Source organism: Xiphophorus couchianus, chromosome 9 (genome assembly GCF_001444195.1).
Source record: "Xiphophorus couchianus chromosome 9, X_couchianus-1.0, whole genome shotgun sequence".
NCBI classification, from domain to species: Eukaryota; Metazoa; Chordata; class Actinopteri; order Cyprinodontiformes; family Poeciliidae; genus Xiphophorus; species Xiphophorus couchianus.
In genome coordinates this window covers 29869216-29884188 of record NC_040236.1, presented here as the reverse complement: position 1 = coordinate 29884188, position 14973 = coordinate 29869216, and the positions used below count along the sequence as shown (strand labels likewise).

General features: G+C 38.3%; 1 protein-coding gene across 1 annotated transcript; it reads left to right on the top strand.

Annotated features, from left to right (window-relative positions):
• The first annotated feature begins 408 nt into the window (after positions 1-408).
• On the top strand, positions 409-7320 carry foxd3 (forkhead box D3). The gene has a single exon (XM_028028708.1). The coding sequence runs from the start codon at positions 5648-5650 to the stop codon at positions 6845-6847; it is 1200 nt and encodes a 399-aa protein (XP_027884509.1). The 5' UTR covers positions 409-5647; the 3' UTR covers positions 6848-7320.
• The last annotated feature ends 7653 nt before the right edge of the window (positions 7321-14973 follow it).

Here is a 14973-nt window from a genome sequence, read left to right as displayed (position 1 = left end):
TCTCTGCCAAGCCAAAACCTTTTGCCTCTTCCTCATCTTCCACAATAATTGGGTTCGACAAGAGGTAAAGTGTCTCAGAGTGGAAGCTGACAGATTAGGTGGAGGAACATTATTATGGGTACAGGGCAGGCGAATGCAGAAGGTAATTTACTGTGATGTTATATATAAATGTATGCATCAATAGGCAGAGGATATTGAGTTCAAGGGTCATGCTGAATGAAAGGTCCCTTTCAACCTGGTTCATATGCAAACATGAATATCTGCATGTTTTACATTTTCATCCGGTAACCTTCCTGAGGAAGATCATTTTTGTTTGGGGTGTTTCATTTATTTATTTTGTTTAAAATATAAACTTTCCTCCAAGTATCAGTGAAGAAGAATTGACTTTCCACAAATTGTTGCAAAAATAAACATTTATTGTGATTTCATGTAACAATTTTACTCTTTTTTTATTATTAATCCATATAAGCAAATTATATCATTGTTCGATCAGTCTCGGGTGTGTTATTAAGTCAAAGTTTGCCCCCCTTTTCACGCACGCAACGCGTTGAACTGCGTGTGTTTTAACTGCGCATAAAAGGCCAGAAGTGGGACCAATTCCCAACTGTTTGCGGCCTTGATCTCCCTCATGCGTGCGCTCACACCAGGCACCATTCTGATGCGTAACTTTCAGCCACCCTCTGAATGACAAAGAGTTACAAACTGAGTGACACCTTAAGTATTTAACAAGTACACATTGGCATGGTAATCCCCCGCTGCATTTAGCTGGAGGTGTCATTTTCCCAGCAGCAGCAGCGGCATCAGCGGATGAAAATCCTCAAAGTTTGATGCAGGTCTGTCCCCTCCCAGTGGCCTTCTCGCTGCCGGGATGTCAGGATTTGTCCTGGTACGGTGATCCTACGATGGACAGGTGGCGAGACATTTTTTTTTAACTAAAAAGCAGACAAATAAATAACAACAGGTATTGTCTGGCGTAAAATGTAACTATTTTATATGAGAATCAAATCCCCCCCCCCCAAAAAATATTTTATTTTCCTTCAAGAATAGTCTTTCAAAGTTCATACAATTGTATTTTTGACAGATTAAAAAATCACATGTAACTTCGTTTTTTTATTAATTAGTGTTGCATTTCAGCAATATATACGGTAAAATCAAAGGAATGCATGAAAATGTATTAAGAAGAAAAAGCAAGGAAGTAAATATTTCATCTTTTTAACTAAGACTGCAGTTGGAGAAACGTGACAATTTCTACAGAATTTGTGAAAGTTTGTTGTTTTCTTGTGGTCTATTGTCAAACATTAAACTTTTTCAGCGCTATTGATTTATGCTGTTATTTTCACAAGTCAACCCACTGAAAGCCTGCATTTACTGAAGAGGATAAAAAAATAACAATTGTCTCAGCTCACTTTCTAGAAACGTATTGTAAAAGTATGAGAACTGAAGAAAAATCTGTAGGCTTCTGTTAATATTGCCACTAAATTATTCCCTGAACCACGAATGTGCTCGGTACAAAAACTATAAACACGAGGAGCACATGAGATGCGTCAGGAGGAGAAAATACAAATTTGCGGCGTTTATAGATATACAAACATTTTTATAAAACTGGGCCTCCCGGCAAACACAAATTCAGGCGCGCGCAGAGGCGCATGAGACGCCGCGTGGCTCAGCGTCGGGTCCTACGTCTGTACTTTGAGTGCCGCACATCCAGCAGGAGGAGGGCTTAAAGATGAGCTCCGTCATGTTGTTTGACACAAACTCGCAGCTTGATGGAGTGGCCTCTTTGGGAGAAACTGAAAATTGTGATTTCCAAAAAAATAAAAGGCAGATAAAAGGGGAGAAAAAAACCAAACAAACTACCCTACCTTCATCTCTCTGATGAGATACACACTGTCCGATGTGAAACATTCAATTTTTGGGACTTAGATAAATTCCATTACATCTCGCTTCCATTTTTTGTTAACAGCTGCTTGAGATTTTCACTTGTTATTAAATCTGACAGTGTGAAGATTTTGCTTCTGGTATGAAATAATTAGCATAATTACAGACGCGCCAACAATGCATTAATTTATCATATCTGTGTAATAAAGCGGCGGCCCTCAGATGCACTCTAACCTAATTAATTGAGCTGAGTATGTTCAGGAATGCCTTGCACTTTGCATATTGTAAAAAAAAAAAATTAAAAAAAAGATGAGCTACAGAATCCAGTTGTAAAGAGATATAGAAAAACATTTAAAATCCTACACAAAATTGCGAACAAGTTGTGTTTGTGTGACCGACTGCAGAACAGCTTTAAAAACATCCTGTAGGCTATTTAGCTCCAAAGAAGCTAAAATTTGCTAAATTATATTTAGAATGAGCCTTTTTTTTTAACCTTTATTGAGCCTAAATGCCTCTGAACAAACCGAAACGCTCTTATATCTTCCGCAGTTGACCCTGACCTCTGACTCTAGCTGCAACGGGTATAACCTGAAGGGAGCGGGAAAAAATCTATTCATCAGAGTTCACCGGAGCAGCACATTATTATGATCACAATTATTTGTTATACCAGCGACCTTGGTGGTAGTTTTTCCAACGCTGTTTCCATCACCTGAGCTGCTGCTGCGTCTCTTCTGTATCCCTCCCAACGGTTTCATTCAGGAGCAAGATGGCTTATTATACTAAAAGGTTTTGGTCGCGCTAAGCCGTGCATGTGTGCTTAAAACGTACATTTCATTAACAAACTGCGGAGGTATAAAAGCGGATTTATGAGGCTTCAAAAGATCACAAGAAGGACGGGTTAGAAAGCCCCCCTCACTCCGTGCTTGTTGTAGAGAGCTTTTATCAGCGGGTAACTACGCTGCGTATACAGAGCCAAGCCAATACTTTATATGGCCCTGGGCCTTTGGGCCCCAATTCACATTATTTATTCAATAACAGCAGAGAAAAGGGAGGGAAAAGTGAAATTTAAGTTGGGTGGGGAATGGAGGGTTTTTTCTGTTGATTGATTAGCTTGAATAAAATTTGACTAAACTGTAAGTACAAATATATATATTGAAATAGTTACATTACATTAAACTGCAAAATGCATGATTTTTTTATACTGATAATTCTTTAAATGTCGAAGCTAAATCTAGTTAAGCTTCAAATCAATTTTTTTATTTTTGTTATATTTTATTTGTATTAATTTATTTAAAATCCTTAAAGCAAATTTGAAAATTAACAGATTTTCCAACATTTAGGCACAATTCAAAGAGCCTTAGATCTACATCTGTGTGAGAGGTCGAGCAGCTCAGTGGGACTGCAGAGTGGTCCTGAGTAGGAGTGTAGCTTGCTTATGCCTAGGGCTGGCTGTGCTAGCTGCACCTGCAGAATCAAAGACAAAACAGGAAACAGTGAAAGATAGAATAATACGTTTTAAAAAAGTAGATTATTTGAACTTCTTGTTTTACTTCTATAAAACAATAATCTTTTTATCATGACTCTAATTGATGCTTTATGCTTCCCTAAATGCATAAAGTAGTGCTAAAAAATCAACTTTGCAACAAACAGAGAAAAACAAGTATGTTGTTTTAAGCACTTCCAGAGAAAAAAAAGAATAAAGTTCTTCAAGGTGCTTTTTTCATTTAGGAAAGCAGCAACTAAATGAGCGATTCCCTAAACACACACACACACACACACACACACACACACACACCCACACACACACACACATGGGCGACACGGATGAGCAGGATGAAAGTTGACGCAGACTCTGGTTTCATCTGCTAAGTAGTCCATATTGACAGACCTTCGTATCTCACAGGTCAGCCGAAGATTAAACGGGAGGCCAGGCTAATCGGAAGCCGGGTTTCCGTCCCTTTGACCCGAACGCGCGTTATTAATGATAGCGTCTGATTAATCCTCGCTTTTATCCCGGACTGCAGAGCAGCAAAGGTGTGACAGGGAGAAGCGCCTCTGCGCAGCGCTGATCAGATGTCGACCAAACAACAGCCGAAGAGAAATATTTAATTAAAACACTGATTTTAAAAGAAAAAGAAAATAAATTTTTGCTTAAGCTTCTTCTGTTTTTGTAAGTTAAATTCCGTAAGTAATTAATTAACACGAATTACCTGATAAACAAAAGTAAATTTGATGTAAAAAAAAACAATTATTATAATAATTCTAACAATAATAAAATAAATAAATTAGGCAAATCCTCTGTAAGCATAACAAATTTAAAACGAGCATTCAACTACAATGTCAGCATTTAAATCCTCTTTATATTAAATCAAAGAAATAATGTCCTTGATTTTAATTCCTTAAGCTGCGGTGCAAACTTTCTATATTTTATTTCTAGTTCTACACATTTCTCTTCAGCATGCAAAGTCTGCGTCAATTATTGGAAATATTAGCGCCGAAACAAAAGGATCTCGCGCTTTTCCCAAACCCAACCTTCAGCCTTTAGCGCTCACCTCCAAGCCTGTGAATAAAAAAAAATGCTTCCTTTGCATTCACCCGCTGTCTACATTTCCTAGATTTTTTTTTTCAAATGCAAACACATGCAATGATCGGGGTCGTTTGCACCTCTTCCAAACTCTTAAGGAAATGCGTTCCTCTCCCCCAACATTCATGGTCGATTCCGCTGCAGCTGCTTCCTCGCGCTCTTCCCACTAATCCTGCAGGAATAAATAGACTTGGAAATCATGTTTTGTGTTCACACATTGAAGTTTCACAGCGGGACCTATAATAATGCAAACATAAAGTGGTGCATCTCAGCCGAGACAAGAAAAAGATTAAGCACAAATGGGTAAAAAAAAAAAAAAAAAACCTTCTCATGCACAATTTCACAGTTTAAAAGGTAAAACACACTCAAAACTCAATCAAGCAGATTCCTTTAACTTAGCTGTCGCTGTTACCGCTCTGCAGCTGTCAACACAGTTCGAATTAGCAAAAGTTAAAGGTTGTTTTTGCGCAGCCACGTTAGAGCGCTTCAGATCTTTCAATCATGCAGGCCAATTTTCTCCCCCTGCTCCTCCTCCTCCCTCCGCCACCGTTAAATGGTCTATGACGGACGAACACAGAAAATCAGCGGAAAGCAGCGCTGCTGATGTCCCATTGTTGACAAATCCAAGAAACAACTCCAGTTTGCATGGTTTAACGGAGAGCGGAGAGAGCAAAGCTTTGGAAGCGAAGGAGAGAGGAGAGGTGGGGGGTGTGGCATCACCGAACCACGTGTCCAGCTCTGATAGTATATCTTATACAAGGGGGGAAAGTAATCTATCAGTCAGTCCGGTTAAAAGGCTCCGGCCTTTTTTCCAAAAGCAGAATGTGTCAGTTCGACTCAGCTCGCCAAATATCGCTGGTTTAGGACGCGCGCCGCCGCTCAGGAGAGACGCCGGAGCGCACACGGCAAAAAAAAAAAAAAAAAAAAAAAAAAGTTGCGCTTTCTCTCCAAACAACTTCTGAGGCAAAAACGCACCGCTCTGCAGGCCCCGCTAACTTCCAGCGTGGGGAATATTTCTTGAAGTTTGAAGTTTTTCTGCACACCTTCAGATCGTTGGAGACCTCCGATTTTTGTCCAGCAGACCCCCGGTGTGCGCGCACTGGCCGCTGCACAGCTGTTTCCACTCCTGTGAGTTTCTTCTTCTCCTATTCTTTTTTTTACATTAAAGTGTGAGTAAGCCGTGAGATGACCCTCTCTGGAGGCAGCGATCGAGCCAGCGACATGTCCGGCCAAACTGTGCTCACAGCCGAGGACGTGGATATCGACGTGGTGGGCGAGGGAGACGATGAGGGCATGGAGAGGGTGGACAGCGACTGCGACAGCCCGGGGGGAGGCAGCATCCTGCACGGCTTTCGAGGAGAGCCGGCCGACGATGACTTGGAGGACGAGATCGAGGTGGAGAAGGAGGAGATGAGGTCCCGAGGAGGGAGCCCATGCTGCGAGAGCTCCGGGGAAGGAGAGCCGGGCGCAGGGAAAGGAGAGGGTCACGACCAGAGCGCAGCGACGGGAGGAGCGATCCAGAAGCCCAAGAGCAGCTTGGTGAAACCGCCTTACTCCTACATCGCTCTCATCACCATGGCGATCCTCCAGAGCCCGCAGAAGAAGCTCACCCTCAGCGGGATCTGCGAGTTCATCAGCAACCGCTTCCCGTACTACCGGGAGAAGTTCCCGGCGTGGCAGAACTCCATCCGGCACAACTTGTCTCTGAACGACTGCTTCGTGAAAATCCCCCGGGAGCCCGGCAACCCAGGAAAGGGCAACTACTGGACCCTGGACCCGGCTTCAGAGGACATGTTCGACAACGGCAGTTTCCTTAGGAGGAGGAAAAGGTTCAAGAGAGTTCAGCCGGACGTGCTCAGGGATCAGACCGCACTGATGATGCAGAGTTTCGGGGCGTACAGCCTCGGAGGCCCCTACGGGAGGCACTACGGTATCCACCCGGCTGCGTATTCCCACCCGGCGGCTTTGCAGTACCCGTACATCCCACCTGTGGGGCCCATGCTCCCGCCGGGCGTCCCCCTGCTGCCCTCGGCGGAGCTCAACAGAAAGGCGTTCAACTCTCAGCTGAGTCCGAGCCTCCAGCTGCAGCTCAACAGCCTGAGCACGGCGTCAATGATCAAATCCGAGCCGTCTAACAGGCCGTCCTTCAGCATAGAGAACATCATCGGGGTGTCCAGCTCGTCGTCCGTGACGCCGGGCGCAGCGCAGGCTTTCCTCCGGCCTCCGGTCACCGTTCAGTCGGCCCTGCTGAGCGCGCAGTCCCTCTCTCTGACCCGGACCTCTGCCGCGATCGCTCCCATCCTCAGCGTCCCTTCAAATATTATTTCTGGACACGTTTTACCTTCAGCGACGGCGGCAGCGGTCTCCAAATGGCCCTCACAGTGACTGAAGAGCAAGAAAAAAAACTCTCTTATTTTTATATAGAGACTTTATCGCTGGGAGGCGTGAAGAGCACAAATCAATAGGCAGCACTGGACTGTAAAGCCATGAAAAAGACTCTTGAAATACAAGAGAAATGAAAAAAAAAATGAAAAGAAAAGGAAAGTATTTCTGTACAGGTAACATTTGTAAATATTTGTAAAAAAAAAAAAAAAAAGGGAGAATAATTTTACCCGTCTGACTTTTATCTGTCCTTTGTTCCTGTTTGAGATCTGTGATAATTATTTTGATTTTTCTTTTTTTCTATTGGAGGCTCGACTTGACACATTTCATACAAGACACGATCAAGTGCAAAAAGACTGTTTATAATAATATTATTAATAATAATAATTAAAAAAATCAAATATATGTAATTCTATGTAGTTATCTGGTGTTGTAAGCTGAAATTATTTGTAAATAAATTTATGAAAAAGTTAAAACTATTTTCATTTCTTTTAAACGTTTAAAATAATCTGACATGTGTTTAAGACATTAGGAGTAAATATCCGTATTGGTTTATTACAAAAATAACAATTGCAATGAATTTACAAAAAATACCTATATGTTTTAGAAATAACAATTTTAACATTTTATTTTTAATGTTCGTCAAAACTTATTATGCTCATAATTCATAATTTGCCAGCTAATAAAAAGAAATGGAATAGCAATAACAAGAGAACCTTTTTTATCAATTTTGTCAGCTCCAAATTTTTCAACTATTTGTTTTCATATATTATCAATTGATTTTTGCAAAACCCTCAATAATTAAAATTATATCCATATATCAATCAGATGTGTTATAGAAGAGGATTAATGCAGATAAATAATTTTGGCGCTAAGTATCAACCGCAAATCAAAATAAAATAAATAACAAACACGGGGGGGGGAACCGAAGCTTTTAAATGTTTAGAATATGTTTTGGATATAAATTTATAGCACATAATTATATGAAACTAAAAGGGTTTTCCAGTCAATGATCCCGGCCTGAGGTCACAGTTTAGACACATTTTCATCTCCCATCACATCACAGCCGGATCATCTTACAGAATATTCTGCGGCTTGGCCACCATAAAGGTAACAGTTTCGCAGTTGTGTCTGGCTAATCGCTTCTACACAAACAGCAAATGGCGAGTGTGTGTGAGAGAGTGTGTGTGAGAGGGCTTTCAGGTACTATATTTATCCGATCCCCATGGGAAAGGGAAAGGACTTCTGCCTCTGTTCCTCCTCAGACAGTCAAGATGGTGCTGCTGATGAAAAGAGTCTCATCAAATTGTTTCCGCTGACGGATCTCATTCACTCTTTTTCCTTTACATTTATACATGTGACAATATTACCTCACTAAATATGTATGTTGTGTAAAATTTATTCTGGTTGCTGATCGATTCGAATCACGAAACCAATTATGGCAAAAATAAAAAAATAATAAAGAAAAGGGAAGAAATATAATTTGAAATCTTTTGTTAAATAATTTGCCCGCTAGTTCTACCATAAAATTAGATTTAAAAAAGCAGTAAATAAAATAAACAAATAAATAAATAAATCTTATTTCAGGTTCTAGAACTGTAAAAAAAAAATAACGATTCCAAAATGGATTTTAAGATATCAATGTTTTTTTTAGATTTAGATTTTTTTTTTTACAAATCAAACAAAAAATACAGCATCGGCAGTTCAGGCATTTGCTCTGTTTCGCCTGTGATTCGGAGGCTGGGGTGGGAGAAGGCGTATTTTTGCTAGTAAGGCAAACTCAGCCTCTTCAGAGAGAAACAAAAAGTTCTAGTCTTTATAGAAGGGGAGAATGTCCGCATAAAAATCATATCCAATAATTGAAGTGGGACGTCGCACCCGTGATGCTGCAGGCTGGAAACGCTTCAGCAGAGATTAAACCCCTAGAGGGCGCTGATCAGCACCTAGAACACCCAATTAAGGAAATAACAGAAATGTTCATGAGATCTTATTTAGTAAGATCTCACTCACCATGTGATTAATCAGTTATGTTACTCTCCCATACTACAAACAAATTCAACGACGTAATATTTTTTACTAATAAAAATCCAAACAGTTTTGTGTGCATTTGTGTTCAACCCTCTTCATTCTGGCACCACTAAATGAAATACAGTGTCTCCAGCTCAAAGAAGATAAAATTTTTCTGCAAAGACCGATGTTTATGACGAGGTTATATTATTTAATAATATTACAAGTACAGAGTACTTCTCGATCCCTTAACCAAAATGGCACATATGCAAATCTAACGTAATATGGCTGTCCAACTTGACAGGCTGGGCAAGTAGAATAAAAACAATTATTTGTTGTGTTTTACTCGAATCTGGCTTTTATGCAAGAGCGGCAAGGAAAAAAACATTTGAAAAAAAAAAGCTTTGAACACACAAATTCTACGCTGAAACATGGTTGTAGCAGAATCACGTTGTTCTTTAGCAGAGACAGAGAAGCTAAGAGGCTGCAGAAGATTTTTGACTGAGAAAGAGATTCTCCTTCCAGCAGGACAACAAAAATGTAACCAGTACTTCAACAGAATGAGGTACAGTAGATCAGGGTTGTCCAAAGTCCAGCCTGGGGGCATTTGTTATGAATTTATGTGCCAATTGCACAAATTTGACTGACCATCAAAGTCAAGACAAGTCAAGTTTATATGCATGGCACATTTCAGCAACAAGGCAGTTCAGAGTGTTTTACATAATAAAAACATACGATCACCAATTAGAAACAAGCAATAAACATTGCATATTGTCAAAAGCCATCATCAAATCAATACAAATCAATATGTCAATGTTCCACTAAATACTAATCAAAAGCAAATATAAACAGGTGGGTTGTTAGCCTTTGTTTAAAGGAACTCAGTGTTTCAGCTGTTCTGCAATTTTCTGGAAATTTGTTCCAGATTTGTGATGAATAGAAGGTGGATGCTGCTTCTCTATGTTTTGTTCTGGTTCTGGGAATGCAGAGCAGAGCAGAGCAGAAGACCTGAGCAGACTGGAAGGTTAAAACAATAACAAGAGATCTTTAATGTATTTTGGTGCTATGCCATTCAGTGATTTATAAACTAACAGAATTATTTTAAAGTCTACTCTTTGAGTCTCAGGCTATTCTCAGAGGTAACTAATGAGCAAGCATTTTTGAAAAAAAAAGTGAACCTTACCCTGTTCCTGTTGCTAAGAATTGCCTATTACAATTAACTCTCAAATGTCAGAAATTATTTCTTTTTAATAAGTGCAAGACCCTATATGAGTCCATTTCCTACAAAAAAATTGTCACTTTGTTTCTGTCAATAAAGTATTCCATGTTTAGTTTATTGTTGAGCACATAACAATAAAAAAATTACAATGAGACAAACATTTATGCTTGAATATTTAGTTTTTGTTGTCACATGGCAAAACATTTGGGCCCCATTGAGATAGATTTAAGCACATCCATGAGTTGGAATGTCCCAGTCAAAGTCCAGATATGAATTCAATTGAGAATTGCTTTTCCCAGTTCCTCCCCATTTGATCTTGGTGAGCTATTTTGTTGAGAATATTGTAGGCAAGTAAGAAATGTCAATCTCTAAATGGGCAATGATGGCAGAATGCCAAAACAAAAGACTTTAAATTGTAATTAAATGAAAGTATTGACTTAGGCAACACAATAAAAATGCATTGGCTAATCAGGTCAATCTTATGTAGCTACAATATACACCTAGTGATTGTATGTTGATCAGAATTTAACAAGCTTCTTGGATCACACATCCAAAAATAGTCTGCATAACCACTGATACTGCTGCACATGAAACTTTAAGGCAGATTTAGGATTAAGACCTTTACATTTGACTACACATACAATCAACTCCACCAAATGTTTTGCCACTGTTTTAACAGCCGGTGGTGAGCCTTTTATAATAACTTAACATTCAGTATAACTTTTTTACACCGATTCCTCTTTTTTAAAACTATTTAGAGGGGCCTGTCTAAATGTTCTACCAAAAGCAAACTAATTTTAAATCTAAATCTACAAGTGTTACAAATAATTTTAGATTTTGCTAAGTATTAATGTTGTCTATCCATGTATTTAAATTTAGTTTTATTTCAGTTTATAAAAGTAGCACAAATTTACAATACGTGTCTTTGGAAGTCACATTAAAAGACAAAGAAATTCAATTTATATAAAAATAAATTCTATAGTTAAATCCATTTAATCATCTAGATAGATTAATATCCTATTACAAAAATTCAATCTTACAGTAATACAGTGAAATTCAATTTACTGTATAAATTGGTAAAAAGGTATTCTATCAAAGAAAATCCCTGAGACAACTATGGTGATAAACTTTGCAGCAACCAGTTCACTTGAATGAGAAGTGTTGACAGGAGATAGTTGCTTGCATAGAATTGTTACCTTCATAGCAATTCCTCATATTAAATATGCTTGTGGTGACAGTGAAAAGGAACAACTTCATTTTAACAAGGAGTAACCTGCAGCAAAACCCAGCTCACTGTGAGCGGTCATCTGCTTTGACCAACTGGGGATTTGAGAAGACAGAGCAGATAGACAAAAAAACACAGAAGCACTGGCCCTGGAGTACTTTCTATGTTAAACAAAAATGTTTATAGAGCTAATGACTGAAGTAGCGCTTTTATTGGTTTTAGCTCAAAGAGAGAGACATGTTGAGAGAATTATTATTTTCATTACAATATAGAGCATGCTAAATTAAACACTTATGAAATAATTAAGCTCTGAGCCAATCATGCAGAATATTACTTTATCATCATTCTGTCGTTGTGCTTTTTGGAGTCACACATGTCAAGTTGATATTAGCTTGTTAATTAGTAAAGTCATATGCTCCATTCTTACACTAAAATGACTTTGAACTGTTAGAAGGGTAAAAAAAAAAAGTGATGGTTTTAAAACAGCAAGTTTTCAAACAGTTGACACAAGTAACCCACCCATGCCAATGCTGCTGTGCAAACAGCAAAACCTTGGCTTACCATCTTTATCACGTCATCCTCCACCAGATGCTACAGTCCTTTTCTGGGCAGAGAACACAGACAGTAAACGTAGATACATCAGTTGCTGAATATTTAAAAAGGCATAGAGATGAAGCAATAAATGACAAAGTAAAGCTGGCGTGGCCAGGCATTAATAACTAATAGGTAGCACTGAGTTATAGGCTGCTGCCGTCGGAATGAAAGTGTCATTGCAAATCAGCAGTTGTGCGAGGTTATTATTATTTATGCATAATTGATGGCTGAACCACAAGGAACATGTCACACCCAACAAATCCTAACACCTTGGGAACAAGGATGATGGTGTCAACAGAAGAAAAGGTCACAAGGAGGAGGAAATGGCCCTGCAGGCTGGGATTTACATTGTGAGGGAAGATGTACCGTAGCATAGCGTCTGTGTACAGAGGGTGTCTGATACTAAACATACAAGGCAGCTAATATTTTCACTGCAATATAACATAAAAAGAGTTAATTCAAAGAGGCTTAAATTTTAGCCATTAACACAATATGTTTGCTTTTAAATTGAGAGTTGAGATTTTAAAACTTTGTAAGATGTAATTACAGCTTCTTAGTTCTTTAAATTCTACACTTCCCTTTATATCATATACAGTCAATATAATGTGCAAGTCTCAAAAATATACATACACCCCAATTAATGTTGCCTTAAATTCCCTTTGGCTCAGAAACCACACCTCTATGGCTGAATATTTGCACAGTTTCTGTGCAAATACAGACTGTTAGCTTTCAAGTTAACAGTCTTTGTCAGCTTTAAAGCTAACAATTTTGAATTGTTAAGTTTAAAATTTTGACTGCGTTTCTAAACATAGTGGGCAAATTTTTATGAGAGCTGAGATTTGGGCTTTGAGAAGAACATTTCAGATCCTGATCCCTGAAGTTAGCCTGTTTCATCCATGCCAAAGCCAATTTTAAAGTGTGTTTCGTATTTTCGCCCAGCTGAAACCCTGACGCTTTAACCGTCCGGCTGTTGCACTGAGGTGAAAGTTAAAGAACTTAGAGTTAGTTCTCCTTCTTCAATATTCTATCCACTTTGTGCAATTCACCAATACTACAGACAGTAAAACAGAGCATAATATCCCACAGCATAATGCTACCGCCAACATGTTTAATAGCAGCAACAGTGTTCTTAGGTTGCAAAACCTGATTTTGACTTGTCCAAAAGTTCCTAAACTTATTTTTGTCACTGTGACTAATTACCTCAGTCGGTCTTGTTTGGGTATTCCTCCAGTTGATCTTAAGCTCAGTAATAAGGTAAGTTTTTTATGTTTGAAAAAATACTGTGTGTCTCAATGGAAGAGCAGGAACTCTATAGTCTGAGATTTGATTGTTGATCCTGGGTCATGTACAGCATGTCTTCCCCTTCTCTCTCTGTTCTTTTTCCCGTCCAGCTACTGATGAACAAAACCCACAGAAACTCTAAAAAATATATCACATCATATCTTTTATAAAACAAATCACACAGTAAGCAGTGTTTTATAATTTTTGATAGGACACTATCATTAAGAATTTGAAAGATAAGTCAAGAGAAGAAAGTTAACTGATCAAAAGCCACATTTTATACATAATATATTACATTTTTTTTCTTATTATGACTAGAGGAACAAGTTCTGATTTGTTCTGAAAAATAAACAATAGACAGTAAGCTAAACCACACCTTTAAAACAAATGTATCCAAAACATCTCATAATGTGGGAAATTTTAACAACTAGGCTATATCTAAAAAACACAAACTAACACAAAGAAAGTGTGTTTAAATATTCAACAGACTGCTGTTGGCTGACTTAAGTCAGCAAACAAACATGTAACAAGACTCTCTGCATATCACTGATTGTCATGGAGTTGGAGTTGAAAACGCCATCACTTGCTACAACAAACCTACTTAATGAGTATAAATACATCGATGTTCATCTGGACAACAGACATGCAACAATAAAGCCCTCAACAGGAAGGGACAGAGTAGGACGTACTTCTTGAGGAAGCTTAGGTCTTTTGGTGTTTGCAACAAAATTTTACATATTTTCTGTCGGTCTGTTGCAGGGGGTGTAATCTCTACCATCATTTGTTGGGGGTAGCAGTATCAGAGTCAGGAATTAAAACTTAAAAAAAAAAAATTTAAAAGTCTAGCCAGCCTGATAAATCAGGCTGGTTTGTTCTGCTGACCATTGAGGAATCACTGCAGATAAAAATCAAGAAACTCATCTACTGCATGTTTTACAACAACACAGTGTCTTGAGTCAGAGACTTCTTCAGACCGCTGTAATAAAGACCACTACAGGAGACCCCTCCTGCCCACAGCCATCAGCATCTACTACAATTTTGAAAAATCTTGGATAATATGAGTTACATCAACATTTAATTTCCCTTTGGGATCAATCAGGTATTTTTGAATTTTGATTTTCAGTATTTTGCACTACTGTGTATAATAAAATCCTAGTAGGACATTTTGAAATCTTTGGTTGTAACATGACATGATGTAAATAACATTTAAGTGGCATAAGTACTTTTTTTTAATGTATAGTTTGTGTTCAACTTATTTGCGAGCAATGTCGGAGTTCATGCAAAACGTAAAATAAGTTGCAGTTTATTGATACTTATTGAAATCGCAAATTTCAAGCTTAAAATTAAAACGAATAATTTATTTATTTACATATTTATTTTTCTTTTTGGATTATTCCCTGATATTTTGAGAAGTTGACGTACATTCCTACTGTAATATTATCAAAATAAAATGTTCTGCTAACTTTTTAGTTTATAATAGTTAGAAAAATGCTGGGGTATTTAAATATACTAAAGTGTAAATCGTGTACTGTTAAATGGTGCATTCAAAGGAGTATAAGATTTTGCATATGCACTGGTTAACATTATATATGACAACCACTGAAAGACTTAGACTCTAAAACGATCTTTAAGATTTTCTATTACCAAAATTTGAGGGGGGAAAACTGTCGTGATTAACGTTTTCTTGTCTTAACATTTGAGCGACAGTTTCCTGTATCTCTGTTAATTCCAGGTTTTATAACGCCTCATTGTACTTCCTCCTCACGTCAGAACTCTCTGACCAATGAGCGCGTGAAACGTAGC